The 18,116-nt window shown below is 45.6% G+C and overlaps 1 protein-coding gene across 3 annotated transcripts in view; it reads right to left on the bottom strand.

Moving 5' to 3' along the window:
• The window catches only part of Myom1 (myomesin 1), a 123,999-nt gene extending 113,992 nt beyond the window's left edge, over positions 1 to 10,007 (bottom strand). For 2 of the 3 annotated variants that reach the window (XM_057758397.1, XM_057758394.1), the window contains exons 1-2: positions 9,861 to 10,007; positions 4,543 to 4,883 (exon numbers count right to left, since the gene is read on the bottom strand). In XM_057758397.1, coding sequence (XP_057614380.1) covers positions 4,543 to 4,859 — 317 coding nt within the window. In that variant the 5' untranslated portion in view covers positions 4,860 to 4,883; positions 9,861 to 10,007. The remainder of the gene's footprint in view (positions 1 to 4,542; positions 4,884 to 9,860) is intronic. The other variant, XM_057758395.1, reaches the window with a different exon arrangement.
• Positions 10,008 to 18,116: the final 8,109 nt, after the last annotated feature.

Here is an 18,116-nt window from a genome sequence, read left to right as displayed (position 1 = left end):
TGGGTTTGTTGGTTTGTTTGTGGGTTTTTTTTGTTTTTTGTTTTTTGGTTTTTTTTTGTTTTGTTTTGTTTTGGTTTGGTTTTTTTTTTTTTTTTTTTTTTTTTTTTGAGATAGGGCTTCTCTGTGTAGCCCTGGCTGTCCTGGAATTCACTCTGTAGGCCTGGTTGTTCTGGAACTCCGAGAGATCCACCAGCCTCTGCCTCCCAAGTGTTGGGACTAAAGGTACGTGCCACTACACTCAGCCTGGCCCATTTTAAAGCAAGAATGGGAGAGCTTGCTCCTTGTATTCTAGGCAGACAACAATAGAATCAAGAGACGCCTTGAGTTGAATTTTCCTGTCCTTGTACAAGTTACACTGACACACCCCAATTCACAATGTAGATGGTCCTGTAGTTGACTAGAGAGGGCATCACTTCCTCATTCCCAGAGAGTGCTGGGAAAAGGTCAAACCTGTTGAAACAGTTCCTGCAGGCTTCCCCACTGCCTGGTCAGCAGGAAGATGCTGACAGACTTAACTTTTCACCCCAGGCGTGGGGATCGAACTCAAGTCACCAGGTTTGGTGAAAGAACCTTTGCCAACTGAGCCATACTGCCAACTGTCTTCTGGAACCAAAACAAAGATGTCCTATTATTTGGAGATCAAAGGGAAGTGGAGGAGCAGGAAAGTCCGAGTTACAGAACCCGGGCTTGAGTTGTGGCTCAGGCTGTGAAGTGTGTGCCATGAAAGCATGGGGATGTGAGGTAGATCCCAGCACTCACGGAAAGAGCTGAACGTTGTGACCATGTGGACCATGATTTCAGCACTGGAGGTCTTGCCGTCCCATTAATCCAGCTGACCTCTCAAGATCCTGGGTCAGCAAAAGTGCTTGTCTCAAAACTGTGGGAAGAGACAGAGGAGGGCACCAGACACTGACCTCCGGCCTCCATGTGTGCATGCACACACAATGCATGAAAACGCACACACAGAGCCCCTGCACTCCCCTTTGATAACTATTGTTGATACCGCTGTCACACAAAACATCAATTTTGCCATTCTGACAGGGTTGGTACTGTCTTTAGGGTCTTTTTTTCTCAATATAACCATGAGCTAAAGGTATTTAATGTGTTTTGTAACATAGCCAGTCACCAATCTGTACGACAGCCACACTGACTCCAAGCAAGACTCACTGACTCCAAGCAAACCACCTTGACTCCAAGCAAGACTCACTGAGGTCAGCCAAGCCTTGAGCACATTTAAATCTCCGTACTTTCCACTTTAACACTGGATATCTAACCACAAAGTAGAGGGTAAAAATAGACCTAGCCTAGTGTTTATACACACTGCAGAGGAACCCAATTCCAATGCAGGGGTCTTTATCAATGATACTGTTCACAATCAGTGAACATTTAGCTCATTTAGCAGGAAATCATAGCTCATTTAGCAGGAAAAAATCCTTTCCTTTGAATAAACTTAAAAATAACCTGAAGAAACTATAAAGATCTAAGCCTGCATCTGTTACTCCTAGTTCTAAAAATGAAAGATTGAAATGCCTCCAAGGTTATGTTAGGCGTCTTTCTCTTCTACATTCAGGATATGAAGAGGGAAAGATGGCACTGGTATTTTCTCTCCCCATATGCACTATTTCTAGCTCATCTTGTTCCCACCAAGAATCTTGAACTCTATCTTCTTTGAACATAGCGAGCCATTAATAAACACTAACCTACACACAGAGAAGAAACAGGTGGTGTGACACATGATTACAGTTTGGTTCCCGTGTAAAGTTTGTCTAAGGTTCCATAGCGAGGTTCCCTCATGCTCTCCAAAAATCCAGTTCAATTACTAATGTTTGAGATGATGTATCAAATTATAAATAAATAAGGATACTGCATAGCATCTAAATAAACCACGTAAAATTAAAGTGATCTGAGCATAAGTTTGCAGTGGAGCTAAAGAAATAAAATCATTTGAAAATATAAATGTAGAACATTCTATCAATTCTTCCAGGTTGGGAAAATGAAATGAATACATAAGAATATAGCTCATAATTTTATGATCATAAAAACAGCATCCTCTGCAGACCCGGAGCAGATGATTCAGGAGGACGAATATTTAACATCTAATCCTTTCACTGCAAGGCAGCTGCTCTCCTAAATGTGGTCCTTGAGCATAGCTGTGGAACATTCCTCCAGAGAACAAGCTGATGCTGGCACACACACATGTGGTGTTAATTCCTCCCAACTTTCCTTTGGGAGGTGATTCGTGTGAAATAAGTGCTACAAGAAATAGATTCTCCTCAGTGACAATATTTCCATTTCTGCAGCCAACATGAGCTCCTTCTGAGTATCTCAAGGCAGAGTATGACCTACGAAAGCGAGATGGCAAAAGGATCCTGTTCCACTCCACGTGGAATTTCAGAGTGCTGCCATCGTGCATTCCAGGTAGACCCTGGCAGACTCTGCTGTTACTGAACCTGCCGGACGTTCCCTCGAGGTCACTGTCACTGACAACATGAAGCTGTAGAACAGGGACTTAGGAATTTCTGCCCTCTCCATACCGACTCACACAAGTTGCTGCGTTATTTCCCCAATAACCTTTGTATGCCCTGAGAGAGACACTTTTTCCAGTCGCCTTCATATATATTTTATATTTAAATTTTGGAAGCCTTAATATATTCCATTTATTATGAAAAATGCCACCTAAGCCTTGGAGAAGCGCATTAGAGGCAGCAGGTGGTTAGAAGCCACACAGCCCAGAAATGTCTACATTTTAAAAATGAGTAATGTTTTCTATAGACTATAAATAGACTTACTTAAAAACTTTGTATATCTTGCATGTCTTTTTTTTAGTTCCCATAAAATGTTTTATTAAGAGTGTAAAATACATCCTGGTCTACAGAGAGAGTTCCAGGACATGCTCCAAAGCTACAGAGAAACCCTGTCTCGAAAAACCAGAGAGAGAGAGAGAGAGAGAGAGAGAGGTAAAATAGCCACGTAGTGGTGGCGTATGTCTTTAATCCTAGCACTTGGGAGGCAGGTGGATCTCTGTGAGTTTGAGGCCAAAAGGTTAGGTACACCTGGGTAGGGTTTTTTCTCAATTAAAATCATTTGAAATGGTAAGAACCACTTTTAATCCAAACCTTTTGAGGTGAGAAGATCTTTAATCTAGGCCGTACTTTCTGCTGGCAGCCTATATAAAGAACGTGGAAGAAGAAAGCTTGCTCTCTTTGCTTGCTTGCGCTCACTCTCACTGGCAAGTCTATACTTGCATTAAAGGCTACTTTTTCAGTATTTGGGCATATTCTGAAGACCACATGAGACTTCCAGCCTTGTTGACTGAACAACTACTGGATTCTTGGACGTTCCATTGGTAGACAGCCATTGTTGGACTAGCTGGACCACAGCCTGTAAGCCACTCTAATACATCCCATATGTATCTGTCTGTGTGTGTAATATATATATATATATATATATATATATATATTTACATATATTATATATCTTCATTCTACCAGTTCTGCTCTCCTGGGGAGCCCTGACTAATACTAATTTCTGGTACTGATCAGAATGGACTGTCTGGGGCTGGAGAGTTAGATTAACAGTCAAGAGCACTACTCCTCTCCAGAGGATTCAGGTTCTGTTCCCACTCTCACATTGTGTGTGTCACACCACCACATAAAACTCAGTTCCAGGGGCTCTGGCACCCTCTTCTGGTCTCTGTGGGCACCTACATGCAAGTGGTACAAATAAACTCATGCCCGTCACACACACACATACACTGAAATAAATTAGTATCTCTTAAAAGAAGGAAACTTTCCGCTCTCACCTGGAAGACCTCAGTCAGGAAAGCAGCCTTAACCCTCACCCCAGGCAAAGAGATCCAAATGGGAACTTTCTAATATAACCATTAATATTTATGCTAACTTTACTGTTTCCAAGGAAGCAAGAGTTGGGGTTTGTGTCACAGAACAGATCTTCACCTGAGATTTACTCTTCCTAGCATCCCACGTGACCTTCTGTTTTGGGGTAGAGTCTCCTCGTTGTGTGTGGTCAGTGATCTAATTTGACCCAACACATGCTTGTTCCTATCGTTCTCAGGCTCACCCAGAGAAGGCCCTGCTTCTGTATAGAATATTCCAGATGGAGAAAATACTTGATGCTTGAATAATAACTCAGGACTTGGATCATTGGTTTTCCGATTTTGAAAAATTCCAATGCATCTCTGCTGTAGATTAGCTCCCTGGCGCCTGTGAATTTTATATTCTGTACTGGCTTTTAATCTAAGCCAAAACACTATGAGCGCCAAGAGACCTGCTGAGTATCAAAATGTTTCCTGGCCCTGTGGCTGCCAGAGTAACCAAAACTTCCTTGCTTCTAGAAATACCACTGCAGTGGATGACTCAAGCGAGACTCTCCAGTGAGACTCAAAACTCCATGAATTTCAAACAGACAGTAAAGGGGAAAGGTAAGACACAGTGCTGGGGTCTCCCTCCACACCTGGAATAACAGGGTCACCATATTTAAGATAGAGCATGTGTCCGAGGTTGGAGGCTGCTCCTGACTTACCCGTGGGAATAGCCATAATCATAAGCCGAGGCTGTCTTCCGGCTGACGTCAGTCCCTCGAGAGAACTGGGACGCTCCAAGACTGTAGGCCTGAGCAGCCTGCTGCTGGGAAGAGACTGCTGACGCTTGACTAAAAGCCTCTGACTCCTGGCGGTGTGCTGCGGAAGAGCGGCTGCTGTAGGCGGTGGAACCATGCGTGTAGATGGCAGAGCGCTTCTTCTCCTGCTGGTAATGGCTCATGGTGGTGCGAAGGTCCTTGTTCCGGTAACTGAGGTCATAGTGCTGGTGGGACTTCTGATAGAAAGGCAAAGACATCATGTGCCCTTGAGAGGAGGGGGCAACCTGCAAGAGAACAGTTCTTGACTGAACAATCCCCAAGAACAATTCATCTCAGCCAGTGTAGAAAAATGCAGATTACAATGGTTCTGAGAAAGGAATAGGAAAGACTGTGCGTTCAGCTTAACCGGGCACTCACAACCCCCCTCCCTGCCATTATGTGTTCTTTTCTTGCTTGCTTAGGACAGTCAAACAAAGTTTCCTCTCTGGCTACTGTGCTTTTCTCTCAAACACTCTGTAGTGCCTATGTCTAATTTTCTTTTTTATTATTTTATTTATCTATTTTTTAATTTCATTTTATACTCAACCACAGTTCTCCTTCCCACCCCACCCCATTACCTTCCCCCATCAACTCCTCCCAATGGGTAAGGGCTTCTATAGGGAGTCAAGGAAGTCTGGGATATTAAGTTGGGGCAGGACCAAGCCCCTCCCCCCATGCATTAAGGCTGAGCATGGCATCCCACCATAGGGAATGGACTCCAAGAAGCTAGCTCATGCACCAGGGATAGATACTGGTCCTACTGCCAAGGGTCCCTCAGCTAGACCAAGCTTCACCACTATGTGCTCCAGATGAAACACCCACGCCAAAAACACCAAGAAAGAGCAAATGTGTTTGTCTCCATGCAGAGCTAACAATGGGGCTGCAGGAAGAGAGGAAGGGCAGATAGTACAGATACGAAGGGTGTGACTTTTACTCAGAGAGCTAACACGCCAGGAGAAGTCTCTGAACAAGCAAGCCCTTGCTCATGTCTGAAGAAAAGACTATTGAAGAAAAGCCAAGAGATCAATTAGAGGGCTACACTGGGCTGAATTATACCCTTTCCTCCGACTGGTGTGCTAAAGGGCCTCTGACCCTAAGAATGAGACTGTGTTTAAAAACTGGGTTCTTGCCGGGCAATGGTGGTGCACGCCTTTAATCCCAGCACTCGGGAGGCAGAGGCAGGCAGATCTCTGTGAGTTCCAGACCAGCCTGGTCTACAGAGCTAGTTCCAGGACAGGCTCCAAAGCCACAGAGAAACCCTGTCTCGAAAAACCAAAAAAAAAAAAAAAAAAAAAAAAAAAAATTGGGTTCTTAAAGGGAAAATTCAACTGAAATGAGCACATCAGGTGGCCCTTAGCCACCAGGGTTGGTATTCCCAGAATAAAAGAAAATAAGGGCAGAGTCTGAACACGTGACAGGGTGACCACCATGTGGAGGACAGTGTCTGAACACGTAATAAAGTGACCAACCATGTGGGTGGCAGTATCTAAACAATGATGGAGCAACCATCACGTGGAAGCACAGAAGTGGTCCATCTACAAGCCATAGCAACCATCATGTGGAAGCACAGAAGTGGTCCATCTACAAGCCATAGCAACCATCACGTGGAAGCACAGAAGTGGTCCATCTACAAGCCATAGCAACCATCACGTGGAAGCACAGAAGTGGTCCATCTACAAGCCATAGCAACCATCATGTGGAAGCACAGGAGTAGTCCATCTACAAGCCATAGTAACCATCACGTGGAAGCACAGAAGTGGTCCAACTACAAGTCATCACAACCATCACGTGGAAGCACAGAAGTGGTCCATCTACAAGCCCATCAGAAGCCTTACTATTGCTTTACCCTTATTCTCATTTTTTGTGTCTTGATGTTTTACCTGTATGCTATGTTTGTACACCATATGTGTGCCTGACACGAGGTAGAGAGAAGAGGGTGTCAGATCCTTTGGGACTGAAATTACAAAAGGCAGTGTGCTGCCATGTAGGTGTTGGGAATTGAACCTGGGTCCTGTAGATCTAAGAACACTTGACCTTGGATTTCTAGACTCCAGAACTGTAAGGAAATACATTTCTGCAGGCTAGACCTCTCGTCCTTTACACTGTGCTCATGGCTCTAGTGGAGAAATACAACGACTGGTCCACAGTCCAGGCTAATGACAGCAGAGGGAGCTCAGAAGGGTAAGAGGTGCTCAGACTCTGCATATGGTTTGAAGGGACAGTCAGTGGCATTCACATGAAGGAAAAGGCAATGCTCCCAAGGCTTTTTATTCTCCTGACTAGGAGAGTGAAGTTACCATTATCTGGGATGGGGAAGGGAAGAAAATGTCATCTGGGATGGAAAAATCCAGAGGATGGTTGGAGATGTCCTACGTTTAAGGTACCTGCTACACCCTCCAGCTGATGGCTTAAGTGGGAAGTCAAATGAAGTCCAGGGTCATAGTGTAGGATGGACATTAAATCTCAGCGTCAACTGCATGTAGGTGAAACTGAAAACCAAGATTGCTGGGTGGTGGCGCACACCTTTAATCCCCGCACTCAGGAGGCAGAGACAGGTGGATCTCTGTGAGTTGGAGGTCATCCTAGTCTCTGGAAGTTTCAGATCAGCTAAGACTGCACAGTGATACCTTTCTGAGTGAGGGAAGACGACGAATGTGCGTACAAACAGAAAAGCCCCAGAACTAAAACGGGGTCTGGGAATGTTTATGAATACAAGTTCTCCCAAATCTTATAAACACTTGGCAACCGGAAAAAATACTTATTCCAAATAAGAATATGGATATTTTGATTCTTACTATATAAAGAAGAAAGTCAGGCCTCAATGTGGCAGCTGGCAGTGTGAACTCGGGCTGTTGCCAGTGTGAACTCGGGTCCTGGCAGTGTGAACTCGGGCTGCTGGCAGTGTGAACTCGGGTCCTGGCAGTGTGAACTCGGGCTGCTGTCAGTGTGAACTCGGGTCGTGGCAGTGTGAACTCGGGCTGCTGGCAGTGTGAACTCGGGCTGCTGTCAGTGTGAACTCAGGCTGCTGTCAGTGTGAACTCGGGTCCTGGCAGTGTGAACTTGGGCTGCTGTCAGTGTGAACTCAGGTCCTGGCAGTGTGAACTCAGGCTGCTGGCAGTGTGAACTTGGGTCCTGGCAGTGTGAACTCGGGCTGCTGGCAGTGTGAACTCAGGTCCTGGCAGTGTGAACTTGGGCTGCTGGCAGTGTGAACTCGGGTCCTGGCAGTGTGAACTCGGGCTGCTGGCAGTGTGAACTTGGGTTCTGGCAGTGTGAACTTGGGTCCTGGCAGTGTGAACTCCGGCTGGTCGTTTAGCTTCAGGAAGGGAGGCTTCACATTGTATTTACTTTTCTATTTACATCTGTCCATCTATTAATTAACTAATTTATGCGGGGTGCATGTGTGTCACTGCATGTACACACACAGAGGGCAGAGGACAACTTGTTAGCATCTGCTCTTTCCTCCCTTCATGTGGGTTCCAGGGATGGAACTCACCAGGCTTGGCAGGACGTGCCTTTACTCACGGAGACCCCGCATTCACTCTTATAAATAATGTATCACCAAAGAAAGACTACCCGCCATGTGGGAAAATAGGGTATGTCATAATTTTATAGACATTTCCCCCTAAGTTTTAATGCATCATATTTTGAAATATTATTTTCAAAAATTTGTAAGAAAATTATTTTCAAGTAAAGGTTTTTTTTCAAACCTTATTTCACTTAAAAATCCTAAGTGGGGAGTGAGTCCTTTAAATTTTTGTCAAATTCAAAACTAAATTTTATTTAAGCTACTTAAAAAGTCAAAGTGAGCTGGGCGGTGGTGGCGCACGCCTTTAATCCCAGCACTTGGGAGGCAGAGGCAGGCGGATCTCTGTGAGTTCGAGACCAGCCTGGTCTACAAGAGCTAGTTCCAGGACAGGCTCCAAAACCACAGAGAAACCCTGTCTCAAAAATCCAAAAAAAAAAAAAAAAAAAAAAAAGTCAAAGTGTACTCTCTAAAGAAGAAAATCCAGACATATGCATCTTAGGTCCCATGGAAAATACCAGTCTACATGACACTTCCTAAGAAGAAAAAAAAAATAGATACTAGCAAGCAACACTTAAATAGATTGCTTTTCCTGTTACTAAATATACAGAATTGTACTTAATAGTTACTAGATAATGTTTATAGTATAAAGAGTTAGGACACATTAGCCTAGAACGGTAACAGTGTCATGAAGTGTCAGAAAAGTCTCTGTGGCAGTGCCATGAGTGACTTACAAATAATAAAGATCTTTCACTATCTCATAATGTAATTATATTATATTGCATTATAAACTAACACCACCACCCAGATGATTCAAAATGTTATCGTTTTTTCACAGATTATTTAAATGTATTACCCTAATTCTATTTTCCAGTCTTTGTTATCTGACCCCAAGTATATTTATTTTATTAATATCTACTACTTAGTACATAGGGGTCACGTATTATCATTAAACAGAGCTTGACTTTAAGTCACCAGGACTGACTGACCTTTGGAACCAAGGTATAACCACCTCCTTTTCTTATGTGAGTCAGGTTTAGCCCAATACACAACAGCCAGAATTTGTTAGAAAGAAAGATGATTTTGTGATCTTCTGTGCCTCTGAAACCTAAATTTTCTTCCTAAAAATAATTTGGGAGCTGAGGAAGAAATACTAACTCTGTAATTGTAATCTTGCTGCAGTACTCTTAATGCTGGCAGCAGAGGCCAAAAGCTGATGACAATTACCTACAGGAGGCAATAATTTCAGGGTCACAGTGCCAGGTCTGCCGCTTCTCTAGTACCCAACCATTTTCAAGTCAGAAATAACACAGTGCACTTGAGAGTTCACCCACAATGGATCATGCACTAGTGGCTTTGAAGAGAATTTGTGTGCATCTGGCCTAATTTGCACTAGGGGACAGAGATAGATCTGTAGGCATGCAGAGGAGGGAAAACACCTCACTACTTCCTGTCCCTCATTCAGTCCAGATTTCAGCCAGACCGCTGAACTATAACTTGGAGTTGAATCTGAAACAATATGATCTTATAGTTCCAGGAATAGCAGCTTCATTTCAAAAAGAATATAGTGACACAGCAAAATCACACCGGCCCCAGCAGGCACCCTGCTGCCCTGCTCTCCCTTCCCCTGCATTTCCCTGCTGAGCTGAGAAGACAGACAAACTACAGAGTACATTTGTCGCCTCTGTGTCACACTTACCAGTCTCTGGGGCAGAGATGGCCGGGGGATGTTCCACTGCTGTGGCCAAGGAGCAGGAGGAGAGAATGAAGACCCTAGGTGGCTGAATCCCAGAGAAAGTTAAGAGGCAGGGCTAGAGGCAGGATCAGGGGGCCAGTTCAAAAATAATGCATGTGGTCAGGCAGCAGAATGTCAGGGCCCCACAGCCAGCCTTTTATGGCCAAGAAGGCAGATAAATATAGCAGCACATGGGGAGGGTAGTCCCAGACCCAGAAGAGACGAAAGAGTACAACAAGAAGTTGCACGAGCCGTAGGATTAGGCTGATGGCTCCATGAATCTGGCCTGATTAAAGCAAACAGAACAGTTTCACTGGGTTACACAGCCAGTGTCCAATAGAACTTTATTGCTTTGTATTTAAAAGTGCAAAACAAATAGCCTGTGTTTATAGCTGAAAACAGGTGTAGGAATCTGATCCTCAAAATGGACTTCATGGAATTTTACTGCCAAGATGTGGCTTTGTGTGCGCCGCTGGTAACACATATACCACAGAGGCAAAAGGCACAGCGTGAAAGAGAGAACTCGAGGCTGGCCCAGCGTACCGCGTGCTGGCCATTTCACTTCACGATGAACACTCCTTGTTCCTCTCGGTTCAGGAAAATCGACAAAATGCATCAGAGCTTCAGATGTAAACATTTACTTCCTTGTTTCTTAGCAAAAGCCTCAGGAAAAGGAATTCATTATTGTGTCCTTCCAAACTCAAGGGCAGGAAGAGCCCAACTAACTGATTCTTTGTTCCCAACCAATTCTGTTTCTTCTACAGTAAGAGGAAGAAGGGGCTCAGCCTGACAGCACACGTTCCCTCCCCAGACTCCATGAGAAAAGAAGTCTGGAGCAATGGTTCACATTCATAATTCCAGATCACCATCGAGCCTGTAGCCCCAGGAGTCCTACAGCGAGACGACAGGCAGAGACAGGACGACCACCACGAAGCTGGGACCTGAAATACGCAGTCCAGCTGAACAAGACAAACACCCGAGCTGAGTGAAAAGAAGAACCACCCCAGCAAGCTGTCTCCTGACCCCCACACATGCACCCCACTCTCACACACGGAACGGAAAATACGCAACTACATCTATAAACTGCAGAAACCATTTGCTTCAAGAACTCTCATCAGGGGCTGGAGAGATGGCTCAGTGGTTAAGAGCATTGCCTGCTCTTCAAAAGGTCCTGAGTTCAATTCCCAGCAACCACGTGGTGGCTCACAACCATCTGTAAAGAGGTCTGGCGCCCTCTTCTGGCCTTCAGGCATACACACAGATAGAATATTGTATACATAATAAATAAATATTTAAAAAAAAAAAAAAAAAGAACTCTCATCAGGTTGGCCTCACAGAGTGCCAACAGACTTTTCTGGTATATGCGGTTCATTGTGACCACATTGTCTATAAAACATACTTTAGCCGGGCGGTGGTGGCGCACACATTTAATCCCAGCACTCGGGAGGCAGAGACAGGCGGATCTTTGTGAGTTCGAGACCAGCCTGGTCTACAAGAGCTAGTTCCAGGACAGGCTCCAAAACCACAGAGAAACCCTGTCTTGAAAAACCAAAAAAAAAAAAAAAAAAAATAATAATAATAATAAAAAAAATAATAAAAAACCCCAAAAAAATAAAACATACTTTAATTCAAGTCGGGTGGTGGTAGCACACGCCTTTAAACCCAGCACTCGGGAGGAAGAGGCAGGTGGATATCCATGAGTTGCAGGCCACCATGGTCTCCAGAGTGAGTTCCAAGACAGCCAGGGCTACACAGAGAATCCCTGTCTCAAACAAACAAGCAAACAAAGAAACCATAAATAAATAGTACTTTAATTCTATAATTCCACTCCTCTATATTCAGAGAGAGAGGAAAATTCTAGCTAGTTTCTTCTCTTAAGGAAACGCCTGGTTTTAAGGCAGATATAGATTTTTCTCGTTAAGCTAACTGGAAGAATGCTGGCATTTTCTGAGTATAAAATGATGAGTGATTGCAGACAAAATAGACGTCTAAGCTTTATTTAGGCCCCAGCATACGGCCAGCTCGCGTTCACTTTACAGCAGCACACAAAGTACTTAGTAGCAGACCATCGATCTCTGCATGAGGGGGGAATGAAAGAAGTATTGTAGAAAAATGAAATGTGAAGACAACAATTAAGAACCAAATTCCACCTAAAATAATAAAGCTTTTTCCTAGGCTGCCAGCTTTAATTCACGACTAAAACTCATGTATCTACAATATGAAAAAAGGAAAATGAAAATATGAAAAAATGAAAGGAAAGTCTGCATCTATTCAGTTTAGTGCATGAAGCATTTGCTGAAAGCCCCTGCATGGGCTGCACCCAGCACGCCGAGGCACAGCGCAGCACACAGAGGCACAGCGCAGCACACAAAGGCACAGCGCAGAGGCACAGCGAGGCACAGCGCAGCACACAGAGGCACAGCGCAGAGGCACAGCGAGGCACAGCGCAGCACACAGAGGTACAGCGCAGAGGCACAGCGAGGCACAGCGCAGCACACAGAGGTACACACAGCACAGCACACTGAGGCACAGCGCAGAGGCACAGCGAGGCACAGCGCAGCACACAGAGGTACACACAGCGCAGCACACAGAGGTACAGCGCAGAGGCACAGCGCAGCACACCCAGGCACAGCCCAGGAAACCGAGGCACAGCGCAGCACACTGCAGAGTGAAAAGATCACTTAGAGATAATTACACGATGGTGGACTCGGTGACACGATGCAGTAAGGACGTGGCACAGGAGGAAGACATGATGATTCCCCGTTAGAGCTTCATAAAGTGACATCTAAAAGATTCCCTCACCTTTACAAGATGAGAACAAAGAGGGAAATCTAACGTTATGCTGGGAAAGAAGAAAAATAACTGATACAGGCCCTGTGGTTAAAAAATTCCAAATTCTAAGCCCTATCTCTCCAATGCGGATCATCTAAACATAAGAAAAATCTTAAGAGAATTACCGGGTTTTTTGAAGGCTGCAGTTGAAGTAACCTACAATTGTGGGGTAACTAGCTTGTATTCCCACTAGCTTAAATTTGCCGTGCGTGCGTGCGTGTGTGTGTGTGTGTGTGTGTGCACATGCATGTACGTGCATGTAGGGAGGGTGGGTCTTGGGTATCTGATGTCTTACCTTGCTGTTTATTGAATGCTTCAAGAACCACGTCATGCCTCTAGGCTTTAAAGCTGCATTCCTCCTCAAGTTGTCTCTAGATGGAGTTTCTGGGCTTTTGATCTAGAAGGTGACTGACCTACTCTGTCCTCACTCCTGAACTGACCAGCATACTTTACCTGGAAGGAACAGTTTATTCTCAAAAGGAAACTGCTTGGAATTGATATCTCACCTCTGACATGCCCCTTCTTTGGTGCTGTTTTGTTTTTAACCTCTGATGTCCCTGAAAACAATCCAGAAATGTGTTTGTCTTACCATTTAAGGCTGTGGGTTGCAAGCGGCGGAGTGAGGGGGTGTGGAAGAGGGGACAGGGGAATAGTGACAGGACTGGGCCTAGAATTCTTTCCAGAAGCCAAGTTTCACCCAGTTATTAAATGAACCAGTTCTGAACTAGATCTGGATCTAAAATTAGAACTAGTTATCTGAGCAGTGGCAATGTGAAGCCAACTGTCTCCCATCAGGCCCTGCAGGCTGTAAATGTCCTGAGCAAGTTCCCTCCGAACCAGGCAGAAGGGAAGGACTTCTGGAAAAGGGCAAACCTGTGATGGTACAGCACACAGGTCCTGTCTGCTGCCATGTCTCTGGAGTAGACTCTGCTCAAGCAATCCCAAAGAGGCCTTGGGTTTCTGCAGAGTGCTTCACTCATGCCTTCAAATATTAATTTCTTTCTGTTCTTTCCTGGGCTTACACTTCCTTCTCTCACTTCTTTCCCCCATCACAAGAATCTTTACTCTGCCTCTCCAGACCCTCGGTATTAACTGTTGCTTACTGCTATGACAAAATGCCTGAAGGAAAGAGCTTGCCTGGGCTCACAGCTCAAGGCGCGGCTCGTCATGAGAGGGAGGCACAGTGACAGGAACATGAAGCCACTGGTCACGTATGTTCACAGTCAGGAAGCAGAGAAAGAAAAGCATGCTGTCGACTGGCTTTCTCCTTTTCACTCAGTCTGGGACCCCAGACCATGGGATGGTGTTGCTCACATTCAAGGTGAGTCTTTGCTGCTCAGTTAAACCTTTCTGGAAACATCCTTAAAGACACACTCAGAAGTGTGTTTTTATGGTGACCCAGAAGGGTGTTTCTGTAGTGACCCAGAGGCATGCTTCTATGGTAATCCAGAGGTGTTTTTCTATAGTGGAAATGTACTTCTATGGTGACCCAGAGGTGTGTTTCTGTGGTGACCCAGAGGTATGTTTCTATGGTGACCCAGAGGTGTACTTCTGTGGTGACCCAGAGGTATGTTTCTATGGTGACCCAGAGGTGTACTTCTGTGGTGACCCAGAGGTGTACTTCTGTGGTGACCCAGAGGTGTGTTTCTATGGTAACCCAGAGGTGTACTTCTGTGGTGACCCAGAGGTGTGTTTCTGTGGTGACCCAGAGGTATGTTTCTATGGTGACCCAGAGGTGTGTTTCTATGGTGATCCAGAGGTGTACTTCTGTGGTGACCCAGAGGTGTGTTTCTATGGTGATTCAGAGGTATGTTTCTATAGTGACCCAGAGGTATGCTACTATGGTGATCTAGAGGTGTGTTTCTATGGTGACCTGGAGGTGTGTTTCTATGGTAACCCAGAGATGTGTTTTTTTTTAATTATTTTTATTCTTTTTTAATTAAAACTTCCACCTGTCCCTGTTCCCCATTTCCCTCCCCCTCCTCCCAAATATTGCCCCTCCCCCCACTCCCCTTTCCCTATCCCCACTCCTCTTCTCCTCCCCCCACTCCATTCCCCCTCCCTCTCGATACTGAAGAGCAGTACAAATTCCCTGCCCTGCGGGAAGACCAAGGTCCTCCCACTTCTATCTAGGTCCAGGAAGGTGATCGTCCAAACAGGCTAAGCTCCCACAAAGCCAGTTCATGTATTAGGATCGATGTGTTTTTATAGTGACCCAGAGATATGTTTCTATGGTGATTCTAATTCCTACCAATTTGACAACAAATATTAACTACCATACTCTGCATGTTTGCTTCAGGAGGGAAGCTCTTGGTTGCTAAGTTGAATCTGGCCTAGGACTGTTGGTCAAGTCAGCAGAGGCAGATATAATATTTCTGCACAAGCAGCAAAAGGGTGTCAGCAGTCAGGGGCATTGATTGAAACTTACTGAGGCAGAGGTGAAGGAGTGACCTTGACTTCTGCCACCACCCTAGATCCAAAATGTAATGGTCTGTCCTGTCCCTTTAAGACACAAGCCCCACCATGAGGGCGCGTGGGGCATTGGGTCCCAGGCAGGGAGCCATGAGGCAGATGAGAGACAGATGGATAGGCACACCATGCAGAGTGAGGTTGGATCTTTATATTTACTTAGTGGGTTATGGAAGGGAAGAGAAAAGGGGAGAGGGAGGGAGAAGAGGGACAAGGAGAGAGAGGCAGAGAGAGAGAGAGAGAGAGAGAGAAACAGAGAGGGGGAGAAGAGGAGAAGCTACCTCTTTAGAAGAGAGATAGAAAAGAAGGAAGGTCCACTTGCCTCAGCAGACTAGGGGGAGTGGGTGAGGCTTGTCTCTTAAAGGGACAGGACAGACCATTACACAAACCCTGGCCTTGACACCTCTCTTCCTAGACTACACTGTCTGGTGGTAAATGAGGGCAGAGATATGGGGCAATATCTTTTTTAGTTTTTTGTTTTGTTTTGTTTTGTTTTGAGACAGGGTGGTTTCTCTGAATAGCAGCCCTGTCTGTCCTGGAACTTGTTCTGTAGACCAGGCTGGCCTTGAACTCACAGAGATCCACCTGTCTCTGTGTCCTGAGTGCTGGGATTAAAGGTGTGCACCACCACCGCCTGGCTTGTAGGGCAACATCTTAAATGGCAAGCAGGTCCCAAGCCCTGAACATCAACTACCTATAATATAGTCTAAGATACTCTAGTATACCTCAAGATAATGAGAAAGCAACTACACTGTTTTAACCTTGATCCACACCCTTCTGTTCATACCACACCCTTCTGCTCACACCACGCCCTTCTGCTCACACCACGCCCTTCTGCTCACACCACACCCTTCTGCTCACACCACACCCTTCTGATCTCACCACGCCCTTCTGTTCACACCACGCCCTTCTGCTCACACCACACCCTTTGCTCTCACCCCACCCTTCTGCGCACACTACACCCTTCTGCTCACACCACGCCCTTCTGCTCTCACCACGCCCTTCTGCTCACACCACGCCCTTCTGTTCTTGCCACACCCCTCTGCGCACACTACACCCTTCTGCTCACACCATGCTCTGGTCACACCACGCCCTTCTACTCTCACTACGCCCTTCTGCTCACACCACACCCTTCTGCTCACACCACACCCTTCTGCTCACACCACACCCTTCTGCTCACACCACACCCTTCTGCTCACACCACACCCTTCTGCTCTCACCACACCCTTCTGCTCACACTACGCCCTTCTGCTCTCACCAAGTTCTTCTGCTCACCATTGGTGGTAAATGAAGGGCTCTGTGCATGCTGAGTTCTCCTGTGGCTAAACACTAATCTGCTTGGCTCTGTCCTTTTCTCTTTCACCCTTCCCCAACCCCGTTCCTGTGATTCTGACAGAATCTTTGCTTGACTCTGGCTGTAATGTTTTCCTCTCGTTGTCAACTAATGTGTGTCATCAAATAACATGCTTGAATTCCAGAGACAGAAAATTACAAAATGTTGCATTTTGAGAAGACTGATGACTTCACCACTGTTTCCACACAAAGGCATTAGCAATTAGAACCACATTTCACTCGTGAATCCCTTTATTTTCCAGATTAACCGACACATTAGATGTAATTTGTCAGAATTATTGCAAGCTGTGATCCACTCATGTGTCAGTACTAAAACACACTGTCTGAAAGCCTGGGCACTGTGATGAACTACAGCAAACCAGGTCCTGAAGCCAAGGCAGAATCAGGGCTGCAGCTGGGGACCGAGGACATGTGCAGACAGCTCATTCCATCTTCTGTCCCTTAGAACCTTCCCAGGGCCCCTCCTTGCTTTTCCAGCTACCCTCCTTAGCACAGTGTAGGGAATCTTGGCATTGGAGCCCGCATACTCTTCCAGTCCCACCCCCTTTGTTTCCCTAACTGCTCCTGAGCTCCAACCACAGGTAAGTCCTTCCATTCCCCTAGCTCTGGGGCTTAAATGCCTCAGTCCCTCCCATGAGCCATCCTCTCAGTTTGCCTACCACGTGCACACTTCTTTCCTGGCTTCACTTCCCCTCCTTGGGAACTCCTTATCATCCCCTTGGGAAAATGTTCCCAATCCCACTAGGCTGTGAATTTTATCATACGATATGTAAACAGTGATATATATATATATATATATATATATATATATATATATATATATATATATATATCATATGATATGTAAACAGTGTGTTTGTGTTTCTGTTTCCTGTGCTGTAAATTACCTGCAGACAGAAGCTGGTCTCTTTGTGTAGGACTCCCAGTATTTAGCATGTCTCTTGACATATAATGGCCCTTTGATAAGGAACCAGGAACTACTTAGAGATGGGAAAAATAAGAACAATGAAACAGCCAGGCCCAGGATCAACAGGCAAGTAACAGATCAGAACAGCTTTCAGTACCATCTGCCTTGTCTCCAGAGCTGGTGATGGAGCCATCCAAACCAGTACGCCCTGGGCCCAACTCTAAGAGTCAGATTCATGGAGACAGAAAGTGGAACGGCAGTTGCCAGGGACTGGGGTGGTGGATTTAATGGGTGTGAAATTTTGGTTGGGAGAGGTGAAAAGTTCTATAAAATGGTTAAGGAGGTAAAGCGGGGGTTAGGGGGAACACTTGCTGACTCATATCTGCTCCGCATGGCCAGTTCACCACCTATGAGTACTGGATGCTCAGAGCCTCAGAGCCCCACCCTTCTAACAGATGGACTTGCCTCTAGTAGATCAGAGAAGGGCAAGAAAGAGCTGTGCTCACAGTACCAGCAGAAACAATTGCTTCTCTGCATAAGGGGCAGGGACCCTGGTCACTGTGGTCATCAAGCTGCATGCATCCCTTCCTACCCTGCCCATAGCCATCCACTTAGTAGTATTACTGGACACATCGTATTACTCCTGTGCTTTGTTGCCT

This window comes from Chionomys nivalis, chromosome 26, assembly GCF_950005125.1.
Source record: "Chionomys nivalis chromosome 26, mChiNiv1.1, whole genome shotgun sequence".
NCBI classification, from domain to species: domain Eukaryota; kingdom Metazoa; phylum Chordata; class Mammalia; order Rodentia; family Cricetidae; genus Chionomys; species Chionomys nivalis.
This window is presented reverse-complemented; position numbering and strand designations above follow the sequence as displayed.